Source organism: Ichthyophthirius multifiliis (genome assembly GCF_000220395.1).
Source record: "Ichthyophthirius multifiliis unplaced genomic scaffold scaff_1120509251313, whole genome shotgun sequence".
Classification (NCBI taxonomy): domain Eukaryota; phylum Ciliophora; class Oligohymenophorea; order Hymenostomatida; genus Ichthyophthirius; species Ichthyophthirius multifiliis.
This window is the reverse complement of record NW_004085996.1, coordinates 7,160-32,920: the sequence shown is the minus strand read 5'-3', so window position 1 is coordinate 32,920 and position 25,761 is coordinate 7,160. Positions and strand designations below refer to the sequence as shown.

Below are 25,761 nucleotides of genomic sequence, written 5' to 3'. Positions count from 1 at the left end.
TAACCCGTTTGTATTTTTGTATCAATTTATCTTAATTATAATAAACATATTTAGGCTGCAGTACTTCTTTCATGTAATACTATATGGCATTCAGAAGATAAAATAAGTTCTTCTCTCGAGAAGATTAACCCATTAGACAACATGTATTACCTAAACAACCAGAAGGAACAAATAATGCACTTTCTTTACCAATAAGCTTTGCTGCATAGTCTTAAAGTTCTTATACTGCTGGATCATCGTTATACACATCATCACCTACTTTTGCGGTGTACATGGATTCTCTCATTTTTAGTGTAGGGTATGTCACTGTATCACTTCTGAAGTCGATATGCTATGGATTCAATTCGTTAAAATTTACGTTTTGAATTTTTTATTTTATTTATATCTTTAATAAAGATATTTTTTTTAATTGTTGATATATTTTAATTATTATATGTTTATATATTTTATAAAAATTTTAAATTTTTAATAATTAGTTTAATCAAATTATTTTTTAAAAAAAGTTATTTAAACTTATTTATTTAATATTATATTGAATTTATATAAATTTTATATTATCAATACAGATAAATATTTTTTTTATTTTGAAATTATATTTATATCCGATTTAATAGTAAATATATTAAAAAATATTTTATAATTATTATTTATATTAATAAAATTATATATAATATTTATTTATATAAAGAGTAAAATATATTAAATTATTTAATATATATAATATAGTGTGCATTTTTAAACGTGTAATTTATTGAATATATATTTAATTAAATTTAACTTCGTTTTAAAATTATATAGTGTATTTTATACAAATATGTATTTTTTTTTATTTATTATAATAATATAAATATATATATTATTAATTAAAAATTTTTGTTTTTAAAAAAAACACATAATTTTAATTTTTTATAATAACTTTTATATTTATAATTTGTCATATAAAAAATAATAAATAATACATTAATTCAAATTTTCATTTCAGAAAAAAAAGATAAAATTGAATTAGATTAATCTTTATAAAAATATAAAATAAAAAAGCCTTAACATTAAAAAATAAAAAATGTCAATTCACAACCCATTAATTAAAAAACACCAATACAACTCAAAATAAAAGAATATAAACCTCGAGAAATCGAATGCAATTCTCTAAAACATTTAAATAATAGAAACAGAAAATAACATACAAATAAAATATATCCCAAATACTTAAAAAATACAAATAAAATTTTAAAAAATGTATGAATAAGTATTAGATTTAATAAATAACTTAAAATATAAAGAATTAGAAATAAAAAATATAGAATAAACATTAGAATAAATAAATGTAATAAATTCTCTTTTTTGCTCTTTGCATAAAATATTGAATTAATGCTATTTTTAAATAAAATAAATTAAAAAACATTCATTTGATATTTCAGATTATAAAAAGCCATATTTCTAAACACAAAGTGAAAATTTTCCAATATAAAACAATTTTTAAGAAGAACATATTTTTTATAAATTAAAAAAATAAAATAATACTTCTTTTTGTAAATAAAATACATTTATTTTAAAACAAGAATAAAATTTCTTATAAAACTATGATTCTAATTTTTAAAAAAAAATATTTTCAACATAGTAATTAATGTAAAGGGTAAATTCTGTTCTTTAAAGGAGTGATAAATACTTATAAGAAAACAATAAAAATAAAAAAACCATTAAAAGAGATTATTCCTATAATGATAGTAATGATTCTAAAAATTAGTAACCAACTCATTTAATTAGTAAATTTATTTAAAATAATCATATTAAAAAAGAGAATAAAATTACAAATAATAGTCCTTAATAAAATAATAAATAAAATTTAAATTTAATTAATATATTTAATAGTAACAAACTTAATGAAAGTATTAAATCATAAGAATGTAATAATATAAATAATTATAACAAAAATAATAATTAAAACTATTTATAAAATTTTGCTATAGTCTAAAAATTGGGAGAAGGTAAATTTTCGGAAGTTTATTTTGCTGTGTAAAATTTTTATAAATATATTCTTTATAAATTACATTTTTTTTTTAAAAAAAAAGTGAAAAATACACAAACTTTTTAGTTTGCTTAAAAAAAATAAAAATCGAAACAATAAAAAAATATGGTACAGAAAAAGAAATAGGAAATGAAATAAAAACATAAATGTATTTAACACATCCAAATATAATACAATTATATGGATTTTTTATTGAAAACAATTTTCTTTATTTAATATAAGAATTTACAGAAGGAAAAAATCTTTTTACAGATTAAAAGTAATAATAAAATAAAAAATATAAGGAGATTTAAGTAGCTAATATTATTAAATAAATACTTGAAACCTTAAATTTTATGCATTAAAAAAATATAATACATCGAGATATAAAGCCTGAAAATATAATTATAAATAACGTTAAATATATATTTATATTAATTATAATTTTTTTTAGAAATTGTTAAATTAAAAAAAAGGAAGTAGTAAAAATATGTGATTTTGGATATGCAACATTTCTTAATTGTAAATAAAATAATTTATGTGGGACTCTTGATTATGTAAGTCCTGAGATGATTCAAGGAAAAGATTATGATTTTTCAGTTGATATTTGGAGCATTGGAATTCTTACTTTTGAATTGCTTTTTGGATTTGTGCCTTTTTTCGAAAAAGGTGAAGAAGAAACTTTTAATAAAATACTTAATGTTTTTTATTTTTATATATTTTTTTTTTTTTCAATTTTTTTTATTTTTAAGGAAAACGTAGAATTTCCAGGAATTGTTTCTTTCGAAGCTGTAAGTTTTATTGAAGGTTTATTATAAAAATAACCTGAAAAAAGAATGAAAATTTAAAATGCTTTAAAACATTTGTTTATTATTAATAATATGTCAAGTAGAAATATTGAAAATAAAAAAAATTAACTTGATTTTGAAGATTTTAAGGTTTTTTGAATAAAAATATACTTATTTATTAAATATATGTATATTTATGATGTTCTATATTTTTTATAAAAAAAAAAATTATATATTTTCGATTTACAAATTTTTTTATTTTTTTAAAAAAATCTTTTTTTCTATAAAAATTAAAATTAATTAAATATAAAAAGAAAGAAAAAAACGAAATTAATGTAAGACGAAAAAATTGATTTTTTTAACAAAGCAAATAATATAATATCAAATTTAACAAAATTAGAATTTTTTACAGAAGGAATTATAAATTATTTAAAATCAAAATAAAAAATAAATAATCCTAACCAAAGAACATTAGAAGTCTTATTTTTTTTCGAAGCAATTAAATTTTATTATAAATTAAAAAAATATAATCAATTTTCAAATAAGTAAATATACATTTCAGAAGATAATCCTTACTTATAATACGAGGAATAATTAAATAAACAATCAAGTATTTTTTAGAAAAATTTTACTCAAAATAGCTCTTTTGAATTAAAAGATTAAAATATTGAAGATCTTAAAAATGAATTAAAAAATTCTTTGGATATAATCAAATAATAAGAGCATTAAAAATAAGTATTTAACCATGAAAATTTAGATAATTTGAGAAGATCTCATAAAAAAATTACTTTAATAAGCAAATTTCCTATTCCAGACATTTTAAAAAATTTAGATTAAGGGAAATAAAGTAAAAAAGTATTTTTAGGAGAAATACTTTTTCTATTCAGGCCTTTAGTCTATTGTATTTTTTAAAGAATTTTCGGAATCAATTCCTATAAACCTTATTTTATTTCTCTTTTAATAGATTTCATAAGAATTATTTTGTAAAGGAAAATATTTTTTAAGTAACATTCTTAAAAGGAAGAGTTTAGAAAAAGAAACAGAGAGCTATTAATTAATTATATGCTTAGAAATCCTTTTTATACGAATATCTTTAAATAAAAAGTTGTATTGCCCCTTATTAAATCTATTTTTGGAAATAAATTCGTTTTCTTATAAAATCTAATAATCAACATTATCGAAATGAGATGTTCAATAAGTCTTTAGCTTTGATTTTTTTATTTCGTGCATTTTTAGAGTATAGTTTAAATATTTTTTGTTTTTAATATAATATTTTTTAGTATTTTATTTAATATTGATATTTTTTAATTTTTTTTTCTTTTTTCAAAAGAAACTAAATCTTAATTTTATTATTATTTTTCTTAGATAAAACAAATCTAATTAAATTATATTTATATTATAAAATTTTATAAAATAAAAAAATAAAAAAAATAAAACTTTTTTATGTGTGATAATTGTGTGCCTAATTCTCATAAATTTTATTAAAAACTTTAACAATATTACAAAGTATTCATGAATGATGATAAATTATAATAAGATTAAAACATATAAAATAAAATTAAAAATTTAAATAAATTTTAAATAGAAGAAGAAAATATCATAAAAAAGATTTATCCATATATAAGTAAAGAACAAGTTTATGTAAAATAATAAATTATGAAAATAAGATGTAAACCTATTTTATAAGATTATATTTCATGCTCAAATTAAAAAAATAGAGTTTGTGTAAAAATATATTATAAATGATATTATAAGATAATATACTAATTTTTTATTTTTTGTAAAATCAGGATATAAACATAATTGAAAAATGCATTAATAAAACAGAAAAATATTATTAAATTATTTGAGTTAATTCTTTTAAATATATAAAATTGCAAATATCTATTTTAAATTTATATTATATTATATTTTAATTTAATTTATAATAATTTCTTTTTTTAATAAAAAATATTTCTTTTGAAACAAACTTTTAATAAAAGACATTGTAATTAACTTTACAGCTCTTTTAAATATATAATAATAAATTTATTTAAATAGAACTTTCGATTTTGTTTTTAAGCAAATAAATTTTTACTTATAAAAAATATTGTTTTAATAAATTATATTTATATATAAAAATTATTAAAATTTCAAAATTTTTTATATTTAAAAAAAAATATTAATAATATTATATTTATATTTAATTTACATATTTAAAATTTATTAATTATTACTAAATTAATTATTTAATGAAATTATAAATGATTGAGGAAAAGAAATATTTTATTAAGTTAAATATTATTTTTTAATTTTAAATATATATTTTAAATTATAATAAAAATATTATATTATTTATAAATAATTTTTTTTTTATTTATTTTATATTATAAAAAATTAAATAATGTTATTTTTAAATTATCAAATAAGTTTTTCAAGTATGTAATTTATATTAATTAGAATATTAATAAATTTTAACTATGAGTTTTATAATTTAAATAAAAATATTCTAATAGAAAATAATTAATTTAAAAAAGTATATATAAACAAATAATAAAGAAATAAAATAAAAACATAAATATTAAGATATGTTAAATAAAAATTCTATGGAATAATATTAAAAATTTATAAAAAAATATTTTAAAAATAAATAATTCATTAAAAAATTAAAAAATAAATATTTTGTTATCTAAATTAAAAAGATATCTAATTTAATAATAAAAATAAATAAAAAAAAGGAAATGTAATAAAACATAAAAACAATAGGTTGGATAGGAACCGGAGTAATGGGAAAATCAATGTGTAGTCATTTAATGAATTCCGGTTATAAACTTAACATATACAACCGTACTAAATCCAAAGCCGAAGACTTAATAAATAAAGGTGCCTAATTTTTAAATCCAATAGAAGTCGCAAAAAATTCTGATCTAGTTTTCCTTATGCTAGGTTACCCAAAAGACGTCGAAGAAACAGTTTTAGGTCCATCTAGTATACTCTTACATATGAAAAAAGGATCGATATTGATTGACCATACTACATCTTCCCCTTAATTAGCCATAAAAATAGCTCAAGAAGGATTAAAATATGATGTTAAGAGTATTGATGCTCCTGTAAGTGGAGGAGACATAGGCGCAAGAGAAGCCAGATTGGCTATTTTTGTAGGAGGATAGGAAAATGCATTTAATTAAATTTTACCAGTCTTATAAAAATATGGTACAAATATTTAACTTATGGGAAATAGTGGGGCTGGATAACATGCAAAACTCACAAATTAAATTTTGTTAGCGAGTAATATGTTAGGAACAGTTGAAGGACTTTTATATGCACATAAAGTAGGATTGGATGTAGAATAAGTTATTGGAATTATCAAAACAGGAGCTGCTTCTTCTACTGCTTGGAGTGTTTTAGGTACTAGAATGATTAATAGAGATTTTGATGTATTTAATATATATATATATAATATAAATTATTATTTTTTAAAATTTTATTTGATATAATTCAAAATATAGCCGGGATTTTATGTTGAGCATTTTATAAAAGATATGAATATCGCTTTATAAGAAGCTGAAAAAGCGAATTTATGTTTACCAGGGCTTGGACTTGTAAGATAGTTTTATTAAGCTTTAGTAGCTTAAGGAGGTGCATATTTAGGGACTTAAGCTATTATTAAGGTTTTAGAATAAATGAATGGGTTCGAAGTTCATAAAAAATAAAAAAATTGATTGTATAGGCTATTTATTTTTCATGATAAAAATTTTTTTATTCATATTTATTCATAATATATACATAAATAATTTTTTTTTTATATATGAATAAATAAAATATATTTTTATTAAAAAATAAATTCTATAGTTAGTCTATTCATTGAAAAAAGTATTTATTCAGACATATATTGTATATATTTAACAAATTTAAACAAAAAATTATTATTTTAATCAAATATTTATTTTAAATTTTTTAATAATTAAAAATATTTTAACTTTTCAAGATTTTTGTAGAAAATTAATTATTTTTTATATATTAATAACTACTTCAATTCAAGTTATTTAATTTACTATGTTAAAATTTAATATATCCTATATTGTAAATTTTGTATATTCTTTTTTTAATTTTTAACATATAATCATTTTTTTATTATTTTAAGTAAATTTAAATAGACTTTATAATATTTTAAGTAATGATGATGTATTTTTTCATTTTTAAAAATAACTAACTAAGTTATAGGAATAAATAAATAATTGATAATATAATAATCTTTTTAAAACATAATATTAAACTGATATTCAAAATACAATATATAAAAGTTTTACAACTTTACTTTTTTATTTACAGAATATTTTTTTTATTTTTTTAAATAAAATACCTTTATATTTTTTTGTCTTTAATATTAATAAAAAAACAATATTTTAAAATCATTATAACTATTTAATTTAAATAATAAATTTAAATTCTTATAATTTTAGATAATTTTAATCCTTATATACTTGTTTTACTTATTAACTTATAAAAAATATTTTCTTTTCTAAAGAATAAATATTTTATTTATTTGTTTTATTTTTTAAATATTTTTAATTTGTAAATTTACAAAAATCTAAAATAAGATAATTATATTTTTCAGATATACTTTACATAAAAACGATTAAGTAATTATAACTTTAAAACTATAATAAAAAAGTAAAAAAAAAATTTATACAAATACAAATCAAATATATAATGTTAATAAAAAAAAACTTAATGTATTAATATATATATCTAATTATATATAATTCTAATTTGTTCGATTAGCAATATATTTAGTTAAATTTTATATAATATCTAATTTTAGTTTAATTTCAAAATATTTAGAGGGAATAATTTATTAAAATAATAATTTTTTAAAAATATAATAATATAATTTTATATAAAAACTAAATTAAAAGAGATAAAAATCCTTAATTTTAACATTAAATTCTAATTTTAATAAATGAAAATTTATATTCTTATTTTTTTTCCAATTTAATTTTTATTTTAATTTATATATATTATATATATTTTTATAATATTAGAATGATAAAAATATTAAAAAAATAAATAAAAAAAAAATAATTTATATCTTTATAAAATTTTAAAATAATATCATACAAAAACTAAAAAAAGTTAAATTATTATTTAAATAAAAATATAAAAGCATAACCATAAAGACTTAAAACATATAAAATTTTAACTTTAATGAATAACACAAATAGTTAAGATTATATTTTAAGTAAAAAAAAAATTAAAAGGAAATTAATTAAATATATAAAAAAAAAATATTAATATAGATATATCAGTAAAAGAATATGCAGAACTATGCGAAAATAATAAAAGAGTAACAAGAAGAAATACAACTCAAAAAGAAACAATAGTATAAAAAGAAACAAAATAATAAAAAGATTAAAAGTAAAATATAACAAGTAAAAATTAAAAAATAATATGTATATATATATATATATAATATATATATATATATTATTTTATTACATATATATATTTATATATATAAACCATATATTAATTTTTTTTAAATATTTTAATTATATATATAATTTTTTTTTTTTCCTTCTTTATATAAAATTAATTATATATTTATTTTTTAGACCTTGAATAGCCTATTTTAAAAAAATTAAAGTAAAATTCTGATATTGATATATAAATATTTTAACAAATATCAATTGTCCATGATGATTTTTTAGATTAATTTTTCCTTAACGAATTTTATTTGCGAGACTTAAATAATATTGAACCTCGTTATTTAATTGATTCCTATGTAAAAATTCTTGCAGAATCATAAAACTTATTAACAATATAAAATGCTTACATAGTTGAAATAACCAAACAAAAAAAAAGAATGTTTAAAGTTTAAAATGCGACTAAATCAAAGCTTTCATAAATTGTTGAAAACCTCAAATAAGATATTTTGATATTAAAAAATTTTGCATTTATTCATTTGGATTTATAAACATTTAAATAATACATTAAACCACATGATAATTCTAAATATTAATTCAAAGATTTTATTTTATAAAATTAAGAAAAATTGTATTGGCCTTTAGCAGTTTTTTCTCTTGTAGGACCACAAAAAATAGATTTAAAAAGTATATTCGGAGAATCATTTTACCAAATATCAGATGCTCAAGATATTTTTTAATTTGGAATTTTTAATAATAGGAATTAAGAAAATGAGTTTGAAGAAAATTAAGAAAAGCATACTAATTCATTCACTACAGTATAATATAATACTATAAATAACTAAACATTTAAAAATGAAGAAGTTTTAGTTTGGTTTATTGGAACAAATAGATATTAAATGTAATTAATTATATATAAAAAAATGAATTTATATAAAATTATATATATATTATTATAAATATAAATATATATATATTTATAAATATATATATATATATATATATATATATATATATATATATTAATTAATATATTTAGATTTAATATACACTTAATACTTAAATTTGAAGAAGTCTCAAGTAGCGAAATAATTAATTAATTTTAAAATACAAAAATGTCTGAAATACAATCATTATATTTAGAATTGATTTAAAAATATAACGATGTTATATCTAGAAATAAACAAGTTTATATAAAGCAAGAAAACGCAAAACAAATGTTACATAGAATTGTAAAAGTGAAAAACTTGAAATAATTAAAACGCAAAAACATAGTTCTTCCTTAAAATAATCCTCAAATTGCACCCACTATATATTACGGAATAATACTTAGAGTTTAAGAAAACTGCAACAAAAACACTTCATTATTATTGAAAAATTTAGAAACTAAAAAACTTATATGGAGTGATTTAAATTAGGCTGACTTAAATATTTGGACTTCTTTAAATTTTCCTTAATTGTCATAATAAGAGCTAAAATATAATTATATACTTGACGTATATAAAGAAGAGCACGAGGATGTAAAAGAACTAATAAAGAAGTATTTTTTGAAGTCTTTTTACGAAAAAAATTAATAAGGTGAAGAAGCTTCTATATTATTTAATGCCTTGAAAAAAATTAATAAATATACATTTGATAATATGCCATTCGAAATGAGAAAAAAAGAAAGATGTGCCCAATGTAATTATATTCTTTATAATTTAAAATTTACTGTTTGTTAATATTGCCAATTGTATTATCATGCATAATGCGTTTAAGATTAAGAAAACGTAAATATAAAAATATTTATATATAAATATATATAAATATATATAAATAAATATAAATATATATATTATATTTATATATATATATACTTATTATTTTTATTTAATTTTAAAAAATTTAATAGTTTGTGTGTGAATAATGTAGACCATGTACAATTTGTTATGGAAAAATAAATAAAGACAATATTACATGTTGTGAATGTAAATCTAGATTTCATAAAAAATGTGGATTCTCAATAGCCCATGACTTAAGGATTGTAGATAAATAATATGGAGTTAAATTATATTGCGAGTCCTGTGTAAAATGCTGTATGTGTGGCGTTAAATTACTAAATGCAGTTAATGGATATTAGTAAAAATTAATTTGTATTAATATTTTTTATTAAAAAATTTTTAAATTATATATAAATATATATATATAAATACTAAATTAGATTTTAAGATGATTAAATATACTGTAATGAATGTATTTAATAATTAGAAAAAAAAGAATATTGTCCAGTCTGTAGATAGTTTTGGTAAAAAGAATGCACTAAAGATATGGTTTAGTGTTCTTGTTAAATGTGGATACATAAAGAATGTGACCCTCATTTGAAAAATTATAAAGAATAAGCAATTTATCATTGTCCTAATTGCAGAATAAAAATGAAAAGAGTCATTTATTGTTAATTTATTAATATTTTATCTCAGTAACATTTTAATCTTTATTTAAACAAAAGTTTAATTATATATATATTTAAATATAGTCTTGATTTCCAAAAATTCTATACAAAAAGTGAATTCGAAAAGATACCAAACTACCTAGAATCAATTAAAAATCCTATAGACCTTGAAATGATGAAAACTAAAGCCTCCTAAGGAGAATATGACGGAAATTTTTCTTATGACCTCCTTTTAAACGATTTCCATTTATTAATAGAAAATGCTTTAGAATTTAATGCCCATAATCACGAGGCTTATAAAGAAGCGGCTAAATTAAATCTTTTGGGAAAAGTTGCTTTTTAATATTTTAAAGAAAATCTTTAAGTCTAAGAAAATCAATTAATATTTACAGAATGTAGTAATGCAATATAAATTAAAGAAAGTAAATTTATGGAATATTTATGTGAAAATTTCCTTGATATAGTATTTAAAGCAAGTAAAGAAGAAAATAATTATTTAACAAAAATCATAATTTCTGGAAAACAATTAGGAATGGAAGATAATATTTTCAACTATAATCAATTTATAAGAGAAATCGTTAATTAAAATAACCAAATAACAGTTTCTTTTCCAAACATAAATAAATTACTACAAAAAATTTTATCAATGTAAAAAACTTTACCTCAAAATATATCAAAAGCCCTCTTTTAAATTTCTCAAAATCAACTTTTTGAAAAAACACTACAGGATTTATATTAAGATAAAAATAATGAAAAATCCCGAGAAAATCCTCCTAAAAAAGAAACTCAATTTTCGCTTCATTAACTACTCCAAACAGAACTTACTCAAAATCTAATTAATATCCCGAACTAAGAGTATGTAATAAGTAAATTCACAAATTAAAATTTAATAAAAGAATTCTCGTGTATCCTGTGTGGTTCTTTTGATTATAAAGATCATCTTTTTTATTGTTCTATATGTACTTAAACCTACCACCCTTACTGTTTAATAAAACCTGGAAAAGTAGAATTTTTCAAAACGAAGCTCGAACTATCCCATTTTTCTAATAAAGAGAATAAATGGGTATGTCCTCCTTGCAAAACATGTAAAGTCTGTCAAAAAGGACATATTAAATCAGAAATTTCTCTTTTTTGTTAAATTTGTGACTGTATGATACATGTAAATTGTGAATTCAAAAATATCAATTTGTACCAAAATAAAGTAAAAATTCAGAGTTTTGGAGGTGTAATAATTGTTTTAATTGTTAAAATGTTAAACTAAGGTTATTTTGGATGAAAATTTCAAATAGATTTAAAAAAATCAAAATTTGTCATTTAATTTTGAATTTTACAGAGTTTTTTACACTTTGTTATAAATGTGGATATTTGGAGGCCTTTAAAAGATTTTGTAAAATTTGTAATAAATACTGCTCTTCCATATATACTAATAATTAGTATAATCTATTTCAGAAAAAAGGAGAAGAAAAAGCTATTAAGTTAAAATATTTAGAATTTGATGAAGAGGATGAATAAATGTATAAATGTGAACTTTGCAAATTTGTTTATCATAAAAATTGTCTATAAAATACTATGCCTGAATTTTAAAATAAACCTTTCTGTTTAAATTGTAAAGAAAATAATCCTACTTTTGTACAAAAAGAATATGAAAATTACTTAATTAATATTAAAGTTAGACTCATTCATTTAAGGAAAGCTTAAGAAATATACCCTTTTGTATAACCGATTGTCTAATAATTAGTTAGATTACATAAATTAACTAAAAAAGATGTTTAAGATTTTATTGTTTAATATTTAAATTATTTTGAAAGTGAAAATGTAAAAAAAAAAAAAAATGTAAAAAAAAATATATGTTTTTATAGTTTTAAAGTTATAAAAAAAATAATGAACTTTATGAAAAACTTGAAAATATATTTTAGGAATAAGATAATATTTCATTAACATCATATTCAGTTTAACAAATGCTATAATATAATCCAGAAGAACATTAATAATATTTTTTGGAGAAAAAACAAAATAATTATAAAAGGAAACTATTTTCTTTATAAGAAAACTGCCTTTCCTTTTTAAATTAGGACTTATCTCTTTTTGTTTATGATAATGTTTCTAATTTAAAATTAATTCTAAATTTAATTTAGAAACCTTTAAAATTCTTTAATTATTCTCAAAAATATGAATTTGTCCTATTTTAATATGGAAAAAAATCAGAAAAATATGATTTCATATATGACTCAAACGGATAAATTTAAGTTTTTTTAATTGAAGATTAATTTACTCATCCTCTATAAGAAATATATCCTTAATATCAAGAAATTTTAAAAATGGCAAATTAACGATACTTACAAAATATAAATAACTAACTTGTTTGTGAAGACGAAGAAATTTAATACCAGAATTAATTTGTTGCGTTTTACGATTATAATATTTTAAAATGCTATTAATCTCCATGTTAAATTACATAGGAAATTATTTAATAAGATATTTAGATTTAAAAATATTTCTCGAAAAAACGTAGAGTTAATTATTTAGTAGAAAGTTAATAAGATAAAACATAAATAAAAAAATTCTACAATTTAGATGCTTTTAAAAGAAAAAATCTAGCCACTTGCATAGTTTATATTTAAAATTAAGAATACAATCGTAAATTTTTATTTATTTATAATTTATTAAATTTATTCATTAGATTTAAATGAAATTAAAACAAACTTTAATGAGTTTATTTAGAAAAACTAATTAAGTAATCAAAATAATCAACTAAGTAAGTAAAAAGAAATGATTATATAAAATTCCAATAATTTAAAAATATTTTAATTTATATAAAAATAACATTAATTTATTATTTTACTTATAAAGCAAATAAAAATATTGAATATCAAGAAGAAAAAATATAGCAAATAATAAAATAATTCAAAGAATTTAAAATACGTAAAAAAAAAAAAAATTATAAAAAAAAAAAAAATATATATATATATATATATATATATATATATATATATATATATTTTAGAAAACCTTTAAAATGATGTTATAAGTAGTCCTATAAATGATATTTTATGCTAATTATGTTAATTAAGTGGTCATCGAAAGTTAAATGGAAGATTATTAAATTTCCATATTGACTAATGGGTCCATACAAACTGTGTATTATGGAGCAATGATGTAAGCGAAAGTGAAGATGGAGGATTAAAATTCAGTATATCTTCTCTTAAAAAATCATAATCTAATTATTGTAAACACTGTGAAAAATCAGGAGCTACCGTTTTTTGTGTAATATCGAATTGTAAGAGTAAATATCATTTTCATTGTGCTATATAATCTAAAGGATTTTTAACAAACTAAAAAACATTTTTATGTACCTTTTGTTGGGAAATAATATTAAAAACTAATGATAATAATATTATATTATAAGTAAATATAAAATTATTATAAAAATTTTTTTTTTTTTATAAAATAAACAAAATTAATAAAAGCTTTAAAATATAAAAATAATTAATAACTTTTAAACTGATAGAAGAATGTATATATATTAAAATAAAAATGAGAATTAAACAATTGATTTAGGAATTGATTGTTTTAATAAATTTGGAAGTTTTGTATTAATAGATTTAAACCTTGATTGTGAAAATGAAAATTAAATTTTCTATAAATATTTTTTTATTAGACTTTTTAAAAAATAATACTAAAAAACAAACGTAATATATAAAAAAAATACTTTTTATATAATATGAATATTTAAAAAAATAGTTAATTTTTATCTAAATGAAAAAAAAAAAAGATTCCTATCTTGTTAATACCGCAATTTTTGATGAAAATCATCCTTTAATCGAATAAATAGCCCTAAAACAAAATAACATACAAAATAGCGAATCTATAGAAATAGAAAGTAGTCAATAATCTCTAAATATAATCAGTTTGATTTCTGAAAAGCTTATTTTTACAGGTAATAATTACACATAAAGCCAAGTATATTCAGTTTAAGAAATGAATAATTTAATCCAGGAAAAAACGCAATTATAAAAAACAAATAATTAAATGAATAATTCTGTCATAAAATACATTGGATTCGACATCCCTTAAATAATAAAAGAAATTCAAAAACATAATTAATAACAATAAAGTTCTTTTAAGAAAATAAAAAATTAGAGTATAACCACATTCAAAGAATTATTTTATAAAGATAATATAGAGTAAATGAATTCATTCGAAAAATAAAAATTATTGGAAAAAACACATCAGATTTTCATCTAAAATTTAAAAACTAAAGGCCAGTAAATAAACTCAAATATAATTCCAGAAAATATTCCAATTCTTTAATCTTTTGGGTAAAAAAAACATGAACTTCAATCCCATTTTTCGAAATAAAACTAAAAATCAGAACTCAAAAACAACTTATATATAAGGCCTGAAGATATTATGTAGGAAGCCAACCCTAATTATATGAAATTCGATACCAAATAAACATTAAGAGAAAAAGAAATAGAAAGAAAAATAAAATAAGAATATGCTAATTATATTGCAGATAAAAAAAAACATTTAAATTTATATGCTGGACCTTCTAAAATACATAAATATGGTCTATTTGCTAAAAAACAGTATTTTAATATAAATATTAATTAAAAAAAATATTTAAGTATATTTGTTTAAATTAAATAAAATAAAGTTTTTTATAAGATGATATTGTAATTGAATATTTAGGTGAAACAATAAGATAAGTATTAGCAGATTATAGAGAAAAAATATATAATTAAAAAGGTTTCGGAGATTGTTATATGTTTAAAGCTGGCCCTAATAAAATTATAGATGCTACTTTTAAGGGAAACGAAGCTCGTTTTTTGAATCATTCTTGTTAAGTAATTTTATTTTTAAATTATTTATATAATTTTAAAAAAGCCTAATTGTGCAAGTCAGGTTATTGAATATGAAAAAGATACTAAAATTATTATTTATGCTAAAACGGAAATTTAACCAGGTGAAGAATTAACTTATGATTATTGTTTTGATATAGAAGAAGAAAAATTAGTATGTAATTGTGGTGATCCAAAATGTACTGGAAAATTAAATTGAATAAAAAAAAACAAAAAATATAGAAAAATAATAAAAAAAAAAATTAAAAATATTTTTATAAATAAGAATTTATAAATATATATAATAAAATATATATTATATAAATTTAAAATTAATTAAAAATATTAATAAAAAATATAATAATTAATAATAAATAAATAAAAAATCTATTACATATTAATTAAAAAAATAATAATAATAATTAAAATAATAATTAAAAAAATAAATATAAAATAATTATAAAAATAATTATTGAAATAAATAAATAATAATAATAATAATAATAATAATAATAATAATAATAATAATAATAATAATAATATTAATTAAAATTTTGATAATCATATTGTTATTAATATAACAATACGATTATTTTTTTTAATTTTTTAATTTATAATATTTTTTTTTATTTTTAAATTTATCATATTTAATTATAACTTTTATTTTTTAATTTATAATGTAAAAATTTTTTATAAATATGTTTTATTTATTAATAAAATTGTTAAAAATTATAAACAAGCAAACTTTTCTTTATAAATATTTTTAATAAAAATTATATTATTTAAAGGTTTAAATATTATTTTTATTTAAAATTTAAATTTATTAATATTAAAAAACTTATATTAAATATAAATATATATTTATATATTTAAAATATAAAAATTAACCTAAATAAATTTATAAAATATAATATATAAAAATTATAAATTTATTTTGTTATTAAAATATTTTTTTCAATATAAATATAAACATTGCTATAAAATAAATTAAAAATATTATTAAGAAATATATTAATAAAAATATATATTTTTATACTAAAGAAATTAATTATTATTTTTTATTATTACTTTATTTATATATAATAATAAAAATATGATATAAATAAAAAATTAATATCAAAATCAAATAATTTTATTATTAAATTTATTATTTATATTATTAATTATATTAAGTTAAAAAGCTAAATCTTAAATTTTTACTGGTTTAGTTATAAATCCATCCGCTCCTGAATCTAAACATTCTTTTTTATCTGATTCACATGAAAAAGCCGTAACAATAATAATTTTTTATTAAAAATTAATTGATTTTATTAACTCTGTAGCTTACAAACCACTCATTACAGGCATATTAACATCCATAAAAATCCAATCAAAGTAAAAATTCTAATTATTTTTAACCATTTCAACTGCTTGTAATCCATTATAGGCTTCAAATACTTGTATTTTTTTTTAAGAATTTGAAATTAAGAGTGTTTTTAATGCTATTATATTGAACATAGTATCGTCTACAATTAATATTTTTTTATTTTCTAAAATCTTTTTAATAATATTCAAGCCTTCTTCTTTTGATACTATTTCTTCCGGTTTTTTTATAAAACATAACTACTTTACACTAATTTTACATTAGCAAAATCATTCATCTCTAGAAAGTCTTTATTTTTTTATTTTAAACTAAGTTTTATTGCATATTTGAAGAAGCATCATTGGAATTAATATTATTATGTGTAAGCTTTTTATAACTAATTTAATTATAAAATTACTATGTAAAAATCGGAGGAACTATATTGTTTTAAACATCAAACTCTTAATTTATAGACGAAAAACTATTATTTATATTAATACTTGTCTTTTAAAAAGCTTATTTAAATAAAAAACAATTAGAATCTATACTTTTACTTATTATATCATTTTTTTTATATAGATTCTTTTTTTCAAGATTATTACTAATATAAAAAATAGAGTTTTTTTTTAATTTTTTATATTATTCATTAATTTAGTTCCCATTGATAGTCTTTGTTTAAATTGTTTAGTTTATTCAATTTCCCTTTTATATAATGTCGCACTTTTTCTCTATATATTACGATATATATAGAACGATATTTTAGTTCCTTAATTTTCTATTGATTAAATAAATATTTTTGGTTGAGGACCCATTTTTTCAATTAAAGATTGGCATATGGAAAGACCAATTCCTGCTCCTTTAATAAAATTTAATAAAATATTTATATATATATTAATATAAATATATATATATATATATATATATATATATATATATATATATATATATATATATATATTCATTTTACCTTATTTTTTATCAAATATACTATTTTCTGCTAAAAGATTTTTCATTTAAAAAATATTATATTAAACTTCTTTTGGTATTCCATTTCCTGTATCTATAACATCAATTTCTATAACATTAGAATCAAAGCCACATTCTCTCATTGAAAGTTTTATGTGACCATAAAAAGTAAATTTTAAAGCGTTTCCTGTTAAATTAATTAGTATTTATTTAAATCTTTAATAATCTGTATTAAAAGTTGTATTTATAAGTTCTTCAATATCAATTATTAGTAATAAGTCTTTTTTGCATATTTGAGTGTTAAATAGTTCTTTTATTTCTTACAACATATCCTGTATTTAAAACTTTCTAACAAGTAATTAGAAATCTCCCTTTTGAATTTTTGTAAAATCTAATATATCATTAATCATAGAAAGTAAAAGTTCACTATTTGTATAAATATCTTACAAAATAAAAAATAAATCTGCTTGATTTTTTGGTACTTATTGCAAAACACACTAAAGTAATAAAATAATTCCATTTAAAGGTGTCTTTAGATTATGAGTTATTGTAGAAAGAATTTTATGTTTATGTTCTTCGATTGTATTTTGTCTTTAATTCATTACTTTTTAAGAAATGTTATTTAACACTATTAATGCCGCATCTTTATTATCCCATTAACAATTTACTATATTTAAATCAAAATATCTTATGTCTTGGAATCCATTTTCATATTTCGTATTTAAATAAATATCCGGTTTTTATTCTGTATCTAGATAATTAACATTTTTAATTTTTAATTTTTCTAATATAATACATTTTAAAGAAGTAGTATATTATTATTGTCTATTATTTAAATTTATATTAGCATTATTTGTAATATATCTCTAATAATTATTATTCGAGGCAGTTTTTTAAAATTTCATATTTATAATTGAGTTGTATTTAATTAGGTCTTTAAATAAATCAATTCTTTAAATTATTTCATTTTCATTTTTAATATCTAAATCTTCAATACATTTTGAATTACAGAATTAAATTTAAAGTTCATTTTAATTTTAGGTGCATACAAAAATGCTACATGGGATAATATTCTTAAATAAATTTCGGAAGTTTTCATTTATTTTTACTTCCTTATGTATATTATAAAACCTATTTCGGACTTCTTTTTCTTCTAAATATATACAAGCACAATACATGAATTAAATAACTAATAGAATCGGATTTACATATAATCTTTCGATTCGTGAGCATATATATTCGGACATTCCTACGAAAATAATGAATTTAATGTACCATTTATTGATATTAGATATTATTACTTGCAAATATACTATATAGGAAACTGAAAATAAAATGGTTTTGCTTTCTATATTATATTGAGGATTTAAATACCAGAATTCTGTTAATAAAATTAATATAACTAAATTTATTGAATAAGTAATTATTTATACTATACGAAAGTATTTTTAGCTAAAAACATATAAAAGTATCATTAATATAATATTTATTCCCATTATTATTTGAACTTATTTTAAATTAAAACAAAAAATCATCATAATAATAAAGGCGCTAATTTTTCCAATAATTTAAACTAAGAATATTTAACGTAAATATTACATATTATATTAATGTTTGAACTCTTAATATTTTTATTCAATATGGCTTTGAATAAAATTAAGACTAATTATATTCAATAAATTATTTTAAAACATATTCAATAAATTATTTTAAAACATATTTTTATTTTATGATATATATATTTAATTTTTTATATTATTTTTATATTAAATATTATTTATTTTTTTTTGATATTTTTAACAAAAATTAATCAATTATGTTTTTCATTTTTTTAATAAATAAGTAGGTATATTAGCTATCATTGTTCCAATCTCATATTATCCAGGACAAGGCATAAATAAATCCTATATATTATGTTTATATCTTTAAGATTAACTAAAACTAAATTTAGGTGATTAAACTAAACCAAAACTAGGATTATATGAACCAGGCCCTGGTACATAGTTTTTATCTTAATAAGAATATTTTCCTTTAATTTTTATCCCTTTATAATTTACTAAATATATATATATATATATTATTATTGTTATTATTAATTTTATTTTTTTATTTCTTTTGAAAAAAAATTACTTTAATTGTTTTATTCAACATTATATTAACCAGGGCCAGGAAATTCGACTTTATTTTTTTCTTTACTTATATTCAATTATGAGCAACGAGTTACTTTGGGTTATTTACCTATAGTAGTTCCTAAATTATAACTAGAAAAAAATTATTTAATATTCCAAAAAAAAAAAAAAAAATACTCTCCTGGACCTGGAGATTAATCATTTTTGAATAAATCAGCTCTATTTGAATATCCTAAACCTCTGTTTCTATATATATATATATATAAATAAAGACAAACAGAAAAATAGAAATATTTAAAAAATATATATATTGTTTTTTAATAATAATAAAATAATATTATATAAACAAATATTTATGTAAATAAATATACATAAATATTAAAATATATATTTATTTATAAATATATGTATTTATATATAAAGAAATATATATTTCCAAATATATAACTATATATTTTATTATATATTTATATACATAGGATATATTTACTAAGTACTTTAATCTGTTTAACTCTTAATTCTTGTAGAGCTATAATCATATGAGCCTGGTCCTGGAGTTTATTAACTATTGGCTATTTTTGACCTTTATGATTAACCTATTGTAAACAAAGATTTTTTAAATTTTTATTCTAAATCATATTATCCAGGTCCAGGATTGTTAGATTATGTATATGCTTTTTATGTATATTTTTGTCCTAAAGTAAAGTTTTTTCTATTTTCACTTATATTTTACTATAAATTAAATTCTCCAGGACCAGGTGTATCACTTCCTTTGTCTAATAAACGTTTACTTTTAGCAAATCTATATATATGTATATATTTTATATGTATAAATGTATTTTATTTACTAAAAATTAACTTCTTTTGGTTTATAGATATCTATATTATATTCTCCTGGACCTGGAGTTATTTTTTAATCAATTAATAATTTTTTAACAGTAGAAAGCCTTTTTTCTTTAATTTTGCATATTTCTTAATTAAAATATTATCCAGGACCAGGAGTTTAATTATTTTCATTTGTTAAAAGTTAAGGTTTATATTAAAATGAAAATTTTGGTGATGAGTATTAATATTATAAACCTTTTTTTATATCGTAACTAATTTGTTTTTTAATATGATTTAAAGTAAATATGTTAATATATATAAAACGTCCCTGGACCAATTAAAACATTATATTCTTTAGGTTTTTCGACAGGTTTTGAAATCGATATTTTTAAACCTTCACCCTTTGATAATTATAATCAGTAATATATATATATATATATATATATATATATATATATTATATATATATATATATATATTTATTTATATTTACTATAAATGATTTAAATTTATATGCTCCTGGAGGAGGATTATCATATTAATTAATAATATTTAATCTTTTTGATTTAGGTATTCTTTATTTAATATTATATTAATAATTTTTTTAAAATAAAAATTACTCCCATTCTGGTTGCTTAGATGTATTAATTGTAGATTAATTTGTTTTATAATATCCGGGACCAGGATTTTTATTGTTTTTGAAAATATTAGCTTATTTAAATTTTATTTATTATTTTATAATTTATTTTATAATAAATTTACGCCTTTATGATTTTCCTATAGAATATGCGCCTTAAAACGAAGCATTTACCGAGTTTGAAAATATTGACATAAATATATTTTTATTTATATTAAAAATAAAATAATAATATATATGCATATAAATAATTATAATGTTTTTTTTAATATTATAAAACAATTATTATTTTTAATCAACAATAAAATATTAAAATAAAGTAAATAATATATATATATATATATAATATAAACTGTTATTATAATAAAAATAAAATGTGTTTTTTTTATAATTTATAAATTTTATTCAATGAAATTCCTCATTTATATTAAAATAAAAATTCTTAATATTAAAAATTATATATATAAATATTTATATATATATATATATATATATATATATATATATTAACATTTTATATAAATAATTATTTATTATGCAATAATATTTCTTATACTTATATTAATTAAATTATTTTTATAATAATATATATTTTCATATTTTAAAATTTTTATGAATTATTAAAAATATATTTATTTTCTATAAAAAAAAATATTTAATAAATATTATATAATAATAATTATTTTTTTATTTAATTATATATATAATATATATATATATTAATATTTATTTTATTTCACATGAATATTCAATAAAAATTTGATTCTTTAGTCCGATAAAACCAAACTAAAAAAGCAGAACTCGATAATAATGGTTAATATTTTATCCGGACAGACTATATGCCTGATTTAGTTTAAAAAATCCACATAAGACACCCATATATGCCAACTTGTTATAATATTCATTAATCCGATAATACATAAGAACGCTAGTAATAAAATAGAGTACAAAATAGTTTAAGAAGGAAAAAAAACTAGGAAAAATTATTAGAGAAAAGTCAAAATATGTTAATTAATTTAACAAAATTTAACGAAAATTAATAAAATAATATCCGCAAAAACAATAAAATAATTCTACCAAAAAAGATCTTAAATGACATAGACTAAATAGACAGAGAAATCTAAAATTTCAATTCATAAAAAAAAGCTGTGGAAATCCAGAATTAAATAGAGCAAGTATAAGTCAAATTTAGTGAAAAACAGAGGCTTATTTAGAAAAAATCAATACTTTAAATATAAAAAAATCTTAAATTAATTAATTAATATAGTATAAATAACAATAATAAAACATTATAAAGTTTCGAAAAGAAAATAGATGATTACTAAAACAAAAAAATAGAAAATAATTGGCTTCATACCCTTTAATAAGAACAAATTAAAGGCAAAAATATACTTTAAAAAATGCATTAGGACCTTAAATTATCAATTTAAAATGGTTATTAAAAATTATTTGATAATTAATTAATTTAATAGCTAATATCGGTAAATTAAAATGTTTTGAAATTACTAAAAGTGATTTTTGGATAGGACTATTCCAAAAGACTTAGAATTTAAAATATATTATCATTTAAAGATATAGCAGATACTTATAAAAAGAAAATAAATTTTTAAAAATCATAAAAAACAAGCGTGAATATAGAAAATCTCGAAAAAAAAGACGATAAAATAACATAATCTTTAATTGTAAAATCTGATAATAAAATGACTGATAACTAATAATAAAAAAATACGGAAGATTAAACATAAATAAAATAATAAAAATTAAAATAACTCTAAAATTTAGAAAAAAAATTTTAAAAAGTAAATAAATAATATATTAAATAAATTATATTATTTTATAAATTTTTTATATATTATTTAAAATAAATAAAAAAATAAGATAATAAATATATAAAAAATAAATTTTTAAATGATATATATAATTATATATATATATATATATATATATTTATATTTACCTAAGGATGTATTAGAAAATATATCAGATTATTATTATAATCCTTTAAATGAGAATATTTAATATATTGATGAAGAATAAATTTTTAATAAATTATGTGAATAAATTTTTAGCTTTGCATCTAACGATGAAAAAAATTTAAAATTCCCTTTAATTAATAAAAAAGATCAAAATGATGAATTCTCTAAAAATTATTAAAGTTAAGGCAATTAATAGTATTCTACTGAATTTTATTAATATTTATATGATTATTAGAAAATAAAAATGATTGAAAATGAATCTTCAAAACCAGATAAAGAATAAAGAATTAAACAAATTTAAAATTAAATTGAAAAAATAGGCTTATTTAGGATTATTTTGAAGCCTAGTTAGACTATATTAATAAAATTACTCGCTTGAAAAAGCACTAAAATCATAATGTTCATTAAGATAATAAACAAAAGTATCATATAAAAAATTAAGATGATATTCTATTGCCTTTCGATTATCCAATATAGAAGGAAAATATAAAAATAAAAATGTAATTATCAAAAAGTTAACGATATTCCTGTGTCGAAAAGCTTAAAAATAACTTTAGTTTAAAGAAAACTGCTAATTAAGCTTATTTATAATATTACTAAGATGTTGTATAGGATATAGAAGATTAAAATAAGCTAAATTATATAAACTAATTATAAAAATTATAAAAAATTTGCAAAAAAGAGTCTTTTTAAAATAAAAAAATTCACAAATAAAATCTTATAAATAATTATAGAATAAAAAAAGATGCTAAAAAATCGAAAATAAAATCTTATAATTAAATTGAAAAAAAAAAAATATTTTTATTGAAAAAAAAAAAAAAATAATATTTTTGTTTAATACTATAAAAAATAATTACATACATATAAAAATTAAAATAAAAAATAATCATATAAATAATAACTATTTTTTTTTTTATGTAAAATTAAGATTTAATACAAGCATGTTCAAATATGATTTAAACAGTTTCTAATTAAATAGAATCTACTGTTTAAAGTTTTAATACAAAAGTATTTTTCTAATTAATCTTTTATTAATAATGTATTTTATATTTGTTAGATATTCGAAAATTTAATTTAAGATTATGTTAAATATGAAAAGGAAATATAAAGCTTTTCAGATGTAAACATTTTATCTTAAAAACAAATATTTAAATATTTTTATTAAAAAAATAATTTTTTTTTTTTTTTTTTTAATTATTTATAAAGAATTTAAATAAATCAATAATTAATGGAGAAAAAGTAAAATAAAGGTAAAACTAAAGCATAAAAATTATTTATATATAATAAATTATAATTATTTTTTAAAATAAGTTTTATTGAAGTTAATTAAAAGCTTAAAAAATGATGTTTTATCAAAACAAAACAAAATTAATTTAAACTTATATTATATAAAAAATAAATATATTTAGTTTTTTCATTTTTTTTTATAAATATACTTATATTATTATTTGATTATATTATATTATATTCTTTTTTCTTTTTTTTCAATTTTTTCTGTAATATATTTCAAAATTATATTCTGGGACATATTCCTATATAACTAAGAATACATTTAAAGAACTTAAAATTTAAAATTTAAATAAGTTTAACTAATTAAATATATATAACCTTCAATAGAATATTTATAAAAAATATAAAATATATATAATAAATAAATAATATATGAATATCTTAAGTTTCTGGGACTTTATTTGGATAAATTGATTGATTTTTTCTTGTAATTAAATTTAAAAACTTAATAAAATAAAAAAATTCATATAAACAATGCTATAATAGTTATATTTGTTATTGCTAATTTAGTTTTAAATAATAAATACAGAAAAAAATAAGTTATACATAATATAATAATTATTATAGAAAATAAATTAATATAATATCAATCTAAATTAGTATATTAAATAAAATCATAATTAGAATCATCTTGTAAATTATTTATCCATGGACTAAATTAAACATAATCGTTATTTTTGAAATGAGTTTAACACGACTATTCACAATGTTTAGTTTCTATTTTGTGTTCACTTTTAGATGAAAAGTATTTATTCATTTCGGTTTTGAATCTTTGTCTAAAGTTATCTAATTTTAAAAATTATTTAGACTATAGATATTCTTTTGGATTTAAAGAATAAGATTAAATAGGTAATTATTTAATTTTAATAATTTTTTTTTAGTCTATATTTTTGATTTGTTCTAATATTTAAAATTTATCCCCTAAAAGCTTCTTTTTTTTTAAACTAAAGACTTCTTAAATTTATGATTTTTTTATTTTATTATATTTTTCTTAAAATTTCTTTTCTTTCTCCTATAAAAATTTACCTTTTTAAAAATTATCTTCTATAAAGCTAAAACCCTTTGTTCTTTCCTTTATTTTATCATTTTTTAATTTAATAACGATATTACTATCACTTTTAAAATTAAA

General features: G+C 16.9%; 4 protein-coding genes across 4 annotated transcripts, besides 45 other annotated features; 3 read left to right on the top strand and 1 right to left on the bottom strand. All coding sequences in view use genetic code 6, as the record gives it.

Annotated features, from left to right (window-relative positions):
* Positions 1 to 618: 618 nt before the first annotated feature.
* Positions 619 to 684: a microsatellite.
* Positions 631 to 686: a microsatellite.
* Positions 635 to 687: a microsatellite.
* Positions 688 to 1,624: 937 nt separating this feature from the next.
* On the top strand, positions 1,625 to 2,952 carry IMG5_179970 (protein kinase domain protein; the record flags this gene model as incomplete). Its single annotated transcript, XM_004027564.1, has 4 exons — positions 1,625 to 2,013; positions 2,070 to 2,421; positions 2,482 to 2,706; positions 2,758 to 2,952. 4 exons carry the CDS (start codon positions 1,625 to 1,627, stop codon positions 2,950 to 2,952), a joined length of 1,161 nt encoding a protein of 386 aa, XP_004027613.1.
* Positions 2,708 to 2,756: a microsatellite.
* Positions 2,953 to 4,040: 1,088 nt separating the features above from the next.
* Positions 4,041 to 4,089: a microsatellite.
* An 809-nt stretch (positions 4,090 to 4,898) lies between these two features.
* Positions 4,899 to 4,948: a microsatellite.
* A 105-nt stretch (positions 4,949 to 5,053) lies between these two features.
* Positions 5,054 to 5,102: a microsatellite.
* Positions 5,103 to 5,558: 456 nt separating this feature from the next.
* On the top strand, positions 5,559 to 6,494 carry IMG5_179960 (hypothetical protein; the record flags this gene model as incomplete). The annotated part of the gene is made up of 2 exons (XM_004027563.1): positions 5,559 to 6,209; positions 6,282 to 6,494. The coding sequence occupies 2 exons, from the start codon at positions 5,559 to 5,561 to the stop codon at positions 6,492 to 6,494; spliced, it is 864 nt and encodes a 287-aa protein (XP_004027612.1).
* Positions 6,495 to 7,621: 1,127 nt separating this feature from the next.
* Positions 7,622 to 7,652: a microsatellite.
* Positions 7,653 to 8,141: 489 nt separating this feature from the next.
* Positions 8,142 to 8,184: a microsatellite.
* Positions 8,185 to 8,218: 34 nt separating this feature from the next.
* Positions 8,219 to 8,293: a microsatellite.
* Positions 8,222 to 8,292: a microsatellite.
* Positions 8,227 to 8,282: a microsatellite.
* Positions 8,294 to 9,053: 760 nt separating the features above from the next.
* IMG5_179950 (SET domain protein) lies at positions 9,054 to 15,687 on the top strand (the record flags this gene model as incomplete). Its single annotated transcript, XM_004027562.1, has 10 exons — positions 9,054 to 9,099; positions 9,474 to 9,967; positions 10,090 to 10,316; positions 10,399 to 10,653; positions 10,711 to 11,024; positions 13,201 to 13,263; positions 13,631 to 13,890; positions 14,368 to 15,215; positions 15,284 to 15,473; positions 15,514 to 15,687. 10 exons carry the CDS (start codon positions 9,054 to 9,056, stop codon positions 15,685 to 15,687), a joined length of 2,871 nt encoding a protein of 956 aa, XP_004027611.1.
* Positions 9,106 to 9,210: a microsatellite.
* Positions 9,128 to 9,223: a microsatellite.
* Positions 9,129 to 9,233: a microsatellite.
* Positions 9,135 to 9,233: a microsatellite.
* Positions 9,139 to 9,221: a microsatellite.
* Positions 9,972 to 10,052: a microsatellite.
* Positions 9,978 to 10,032: a microsatellite.
* Positions 9,980 to 10,053: a microsatellite.
* Positions 9,985 to 10,053: a microsatellite.
* Positions 10,018 to 10,067: a microsatellite.
* Positions 13,550 to 13,588: a microsatellite.
* Positions 13,552 to 13,586: a microsatellite.
* Positions 13,582 to 13,625: a microsatellite.
* A 71-nt stretch (positions 15,688 to 15,758) lies between the features above and the next one.
* Positions 15,759 to 16,020: a microsatellite.
* Positions 15,761 to 15,851: a microsatellite.
* Positions 15,761 to 16,004: a microsatellite.
* Positions 15,771 to 15,890: a microsatellite.
* Positions 15,799 to 15,831: a microsatellite.
* Positions 15,866 to 15,939: a microsatellite.
* Positions 15,876 to 16,014: a microsatellite.
* A 37-nt stretch (positions 16,021 to 16,057) lies between the features above and the next one.
* Positions 16,058 to 16,116: a microsatellite.
* A 129-nt stretch (positions 16,117 to 16,245) lies between these two features.
* Positions 16,246 to 16,292: a microsatellite.
* Positions 16,293 to 16,460: 168 nt separating this feature from the next.
* Positions 16,461 to 16,493: a microsatellite.
* A 1,192-nt stretch (positions 16,494 to 17,685) lies between these two features.
* Positions 17,686 to 17,767: a microsatellite.
* Positions 17,768 to 19,443: 1,676 nt separating this feature from the next.
* Positions 19,444 to 19,496: a microsatellite.
* Positions 19,497 to 19,512: 16 nt separating this feature from the next.
* Positions 19,513 to 19,571: a microsatellite.
* A 519-nt stretch (positions 19,572 to 20,090) lies between these two features.
* IMG5_179940 (hypothetical protein) lies at positions 20,091 to 21,440 on the bottom strand (the record flags this gene model as incomplete). Its single annotated transcript, XM_004027561.1, has 5 exons — positions 20,091 to 20,150; positions 20,395 to 20,706; positions 21,054 to 21,130; positions 21,223 to 21,304; positions 21,350 to 21,440. Coding segments are annotated over 5 exons (622 nt in total), but the record flags the coding sequence as incomplete, so codon positions are not given.
* Positions 20,280 to 20,326: a microsatellite.
* Positions 20,290 to 20,320: a microsatellite.
* Positions 21,152 to 21,218: a microsatellite.
* A 381-nt stretch (positions 21,441 to 21,821) lies between the features above and the next one.
* Positions 21,822 to 21,900: a microsatellite.
* Positions 21,823 to 21,873: a microsatellite.
* Positions 21,901 to 23,277: 1,377 nt separating the features above from the next.
* Positions 23,278 to 23,319: a microsatellite.
* A 1,640-nt stretch (positions 23,320 to 24,959) lies between these two features.
* Positions 24,960 to 25,006: a microsatellite.
* Between the last annotated feature and the right edge of the window lie 755 nt (positions 25,007 to 25,761).